At 47.2% G+C, this 4,531-nt stretch overlaps 1 protein-coding gene across 1 annotated transcript; it reads left to right on the top strand.

The window, feature by feature from the left end:
- Nucleotides 1-114: 114 nt before the first annotated feature.
- On the top strand, nt 115-2,061 carry LOC121939217 (segment polarity protein dishevelled homolog DVL-3-like; the record flags this gene model as incomplete). Its single annotated transcript, XM_042482298.1, has 3 exons — nt 115-282; nt 776-1,048; nt 1,479-2,061. Coding segments are annotated over 3 exons (719 nt in total), but the record flags the coding sequence as incomplete, so codon positions are not given.
- Nucleotides 2,062-4,531: the final 2,470 nt, after the last annotated feature.

Here is a 4,531-nt window from a genome sequence, read left to right as displayed (position 1 = left end):
CACCCTAAACCCTTCACAGGTAAAACACCCTAAACCTTTCATTCGTAAGACAACCTAAACCCCTCATGGGTAAGACACCATGATCCCTCTAACTGGAATTTGTCCTGCTTCCAGGTTCAGATGTGGTGGACTGGCTCCACCGTAATGTGGAGGGTTTCACCGACCGCCGCGAAGCTCGCAAATATGCGGGAAACCTGCTGAAGGCCGGTTACATCCGCCACACTGTCAACAAGGTGACCTTCTCTGAACAGTGCTACTACGTGTTCGGAGACCTCTGTGGAGGTGAGGACCGTCACACACAGAGTTTATAAAGTACACTACATCACACACACACACACACACACACTATGATACCTGATGATCAGCTGTTTATTCAAACCTGGAGCTGCAGGTCCATTAATGACCACAAGATGGTGACAAACACCTCCACAAACTCACTACCCTCCAAACCGGTCAGTGGTTTTACCTCACAGGATTCCAAATATTTTTCACCATAAAAGGATTTTTGACAAAATTTTAAACTGCAACTTAAACATGAAACTCTCAATAAAAACTTGGAGCAAAAGTCTGCAGACTGTACATCTGCGAGTTCAAGTTTCTGCAGAAACTGGAGCACATTTGGTGAGAAAACCTCGAGGTGTAAGATCTGTTAGAATAAGTACTGTCAGTTAAAGTACTGTTTCTAGTGTTGGTATAAGTACTGTTGTTATAAGTACTGTCAGTATTTATACCTTGTGGTGCAGAGTACTGCTGATGTGACGGTCCTGTCTAGCAGATCTGGGTTTGCTGACTCTGGATCAGGATGAGGACTCCAGTCGAGCAGGAGGGTCAGACTGTGACCCGCTGGGTCCGGCTCCGGGGCCCCAGTGGCCCCCGGCCTTCCCTTACCAGTACCCGGTTCCTCACCCATACAGCTCGCCTCACCTTCTCCACCAGCCGCTGGCCTGGGGGGGGGCAGGAGCAGGACCAGGAGGAGCAGCAGGAGGAGCAGCAGGAGGAGGAGCAGGAAGAGGAGCAGGAAGAGGAGCGGGGAGTCAGCTCAGTGAAGGTGACGTAACGACTGTAACTCTATAATCTGCAACTTCTTACTGCCATGGAATACCTACCAGTCTTTTTCTGTAAAAAATGCCCAAAAAAAGGAGAAAATTTTCAATGGAAGAAAAAATCACCCTTTTTTTCATTTTTTTGTCTTTAAAAAGCATTAAGAATTTTAAAAAGAAAAAAGAATCCAAAAATAGTAATTAAAAATAATGCCAATGCTCTTTTTTCTTTAAAAAAATCGCCAAAAATTTTTATTATAAAATTGTTCAAATTTTTTACAGAAAAGATATTTTTCAAAGTCATGAACCTGCAGGTTTGGAAGACATGTTTTCTTAAAAAATCAGCATTAAAATACAAAGAAAATCCTTTTTTTAAAGTTGTGCCTCCCCATGAATGACCAACAGTTCAGTGCTGCTGATGTGTTTCGGTGTTCGCAGGAAGTCGCAGCAGCGGGTCAAACTGTAGTGATGGTCTAAAGGAGGCGGGAGGAGCCAGCCAATCAGAGTCCACCAAGCAGGAAGTGAGCGCTCTGCCCAACAAACAGCCAGCCACAGGTTCCCCGGGCGACGATGTCACCCGCCGACCCCTGACCTCCCACTGTGACTCAGAAGCCCCCTCGCCACCCAGAGGTCAGCGCCGTGACCTCTCTGCTCCCCGACAGTCCTTCTGCCTTGCCATGGGGAACGCCGGTGACTTCTTCGTGGACGTCATGTGACCCCACGATGACGAAAGCGCCTTCCTGTTTGAAAATGACACGTTTAAAGTTTGAAAAAAATCTTGAAATCTTTGAACTCGTTCAGGGACGTTTTTTTCATTAAAACCTGCTGACCTGCTGCGGCGAGTCACGCCCTCAGACCTGCTGCGGCGAGTCACGCCCTCAGACCTGCTGCGGCGAGTCACGCCCTCAGACCTGCTGCGGCGAGTCATGGGTGGAGCTGGAGGACAGAGCTGGAGGACAGCAGGAGGTCTGGAGAACCCGGCTGAGTAACCTGGACCTGACAACATGAGACGGTTGTCCCTCTCAGGACAGACGAGGTGAGGACGTGTGATTCAGCTCTCTGACCTCTGACCTCTGAGCGGTGAGGGATTAAGTTTGTTGTTGTTATTTATTGATTTTTATTTATTTATTTATTTATGTTTTTATTGATTCTGAAGCTTCTTGACCCTCAAATAAAAATGTTTAAACAGTTTTTTGTATCGAATCTTTCTCATATTTTTAACCCTGAATATTAGATATCACACACACACACACACACACACACACAATCCCTCCCCAGCACTGCAAAAAATAACTGAACATGCCTCCCCCTTTTTCACCACCTCCTCCCCTCACAAATAACTAACAGTCCCTAACAGATGTTGATGCAGGAGCTGAGGAAAGGAGGAGAAGAGAAGAGGAGAGGAGAGGAGAGGAGAGGAGGAGAAGGATGCGTCCCGCTCTCCCGCCTCCTCGGTGCTGGTGCCGGTCGCAGCTGCAGCCGGTGAGCCGTCGGTGTGTGACTCATACCGGCTCCTCGGGTTTGGACGGAGCCGGAGAGGTGAAGTCCAGCTCGGTGCAGACCGGAGGAATCCTGGTGAAGGAGGCCGGAGGTTCTGAACGGGACGCGGCCGCACCGGAGCTGCCGTCAGCTGACGGTCGGCTGCATCCGCCGACATCTTCCCTCAGAGCGGAGACACCGAGCGGGGAGCCCGCGGCAGACGGTCACACGGCCGGCTGCACGCACGGCGGGGTCCGGGAGGCTCTGCGACCGGCACCGGGGCCGGTAAGAGCCCCGAGCACCGACAACACCGTGTGTGTGTGTGTGTGCGCGCGCGCGTGTGTCTCTCTGTCTGTCTGCACTGCAGCAGCGGGAACAGACCGTCTGTCTGTCTGTCTGTCTGTCTGCCGCGGTAACGTTAGCAGGTGCTGCTACTAGCGAACATCCGTTTAAAAAAAAACCCGATTTCCAATGACGTATAGCTGATCGATGGCAGAGTTTCACGCGCAGGTCGTGATTGATTATCGGTTATAAATCGATAGGGACCGCCCTTCAGTTCGGCGCAGACACAGCAGCTGTGTTCAATGTTACTGCGAGTTTTCAGCCGACTGTTTCACCGTTTCACGGATCATTTTAATGGAAGGCGACGCTACGTGACTGGGCGGTAACTTCAGGTCGGTGAGGTTCATTTCTAACGTTTAACGTTAAAACGAGAGCTGCACGCTCGGTCACACGCACGCCGAAATCACGAGAAGAATTGGTATTTACCGTCTGTAAACACGTCCTGTCGTGTTTTGGTATTAACTAAGTTAAAACGTGAAATTTATTAAAATGACAAATTTTTTAATGGAGGTCGGAACGGGTTCAGTCGATCCGATTTGATAGCGGCAGATTCATCTGTGATCTTTCACCGTCTGACAGACATTCGCTTCTACACTACACAATTTATTTAATATAAATATATTAATGTTGTGAACATTTCTGTCTTTATATACTGATTTTGATTTTAGAGGGGCAGCAGCTAAGCTAACATGCTAACCGGCAGCTGCAGTGTTAAAGGGGCACAAACGGCCTTTTTTCCGTGAACGCATTAAAACATCGATATCACTCCGCGTATGGAAGACCATTTCTGTCAAAACAAAAAAAAGATTAAACGGTGGAAACAATAAAACTTTAAATGGTCAAGCTCATTCAAAATCCGGAAGGATCAAGTGAGGCCCATTTCTGCCAAGAAAAAACAAAAATGTCATATAATTTGAACAATCAATGTTATTCCAGTATATATTGTATGAAATTAATTATATAATAGTACGTTAGTATACTAAAATGTTATAACAGTAAATGATTCAGCTGGGCCTATATTTTAAAAACTATGCGGTATATCAAAATATAAACATGGATCTTTGTTATTATAGCCGAAGGACATAAAAAATGCAAAGAAATATTTGTCCATAGCTTTAAAGTGGATGAGAACTTTAAAGGGTTAACAAAAAGAAGTTAATGTTGACTTTACTTGTTGAAATAACCGAAGTGAACAGTATTACTTGTGTTTTAATGACATCTCTGTGCTTCACCAACTATAATTTCACACTGTTTCTATTAAAGAAAAAAAAATCAAAAAGCGCGTGTTTGTGTACTTTTACTGCAGTGGAGGATCCTGTCAGAGCAGGAAGTGAGTTGTCTCATGTTTTTGTCCAGGAGAAAGGCGGTGGACGCGTTGCGGTGGACGTGTTGTGGTCGCCATGATCACACCAGCTTCTTCCTCTTCAGCGCTCCAGCGTCTGGCTGGCGTCCATCACGAGGCAGAATGTCCACACCACCATGGTGCTGGACTTCCTGTACAGGACGTGGACGTCATGTCCACCTTCCCGATTAAGATCAGCTGGACGTTAAAGCCGGGCTTTTATTCAGAAAGGGCAGGACAGGAAGCACTCAGGTTTGTGTCTCTCCAACAGGAAGTGGCCTGTGGACGGCGCTGCTAAGGCCGCCGTCTTCCTGCAGCTCTGTGGTTT

The sequence above is a fragment of the Plectropomus leopardus genome, unplaced genomic scaffold, assembly GCF_008729295.1.
Source record: "Plectropomus leopardus isolate mb unplaced genomic scaffold, YSFRI_Pleo_2.0 unplaced_scaffold4351, whole genome shotgun sequence".
NCBI lineage: Eukaryota > Metazoa > Chordata > Actinopteri > Perciformes > Serranidae > Plectropomus > Plectropomus leopardus.
This window is presented reverse-complemented; position numbering and strand designations above follow the sequence as displayed.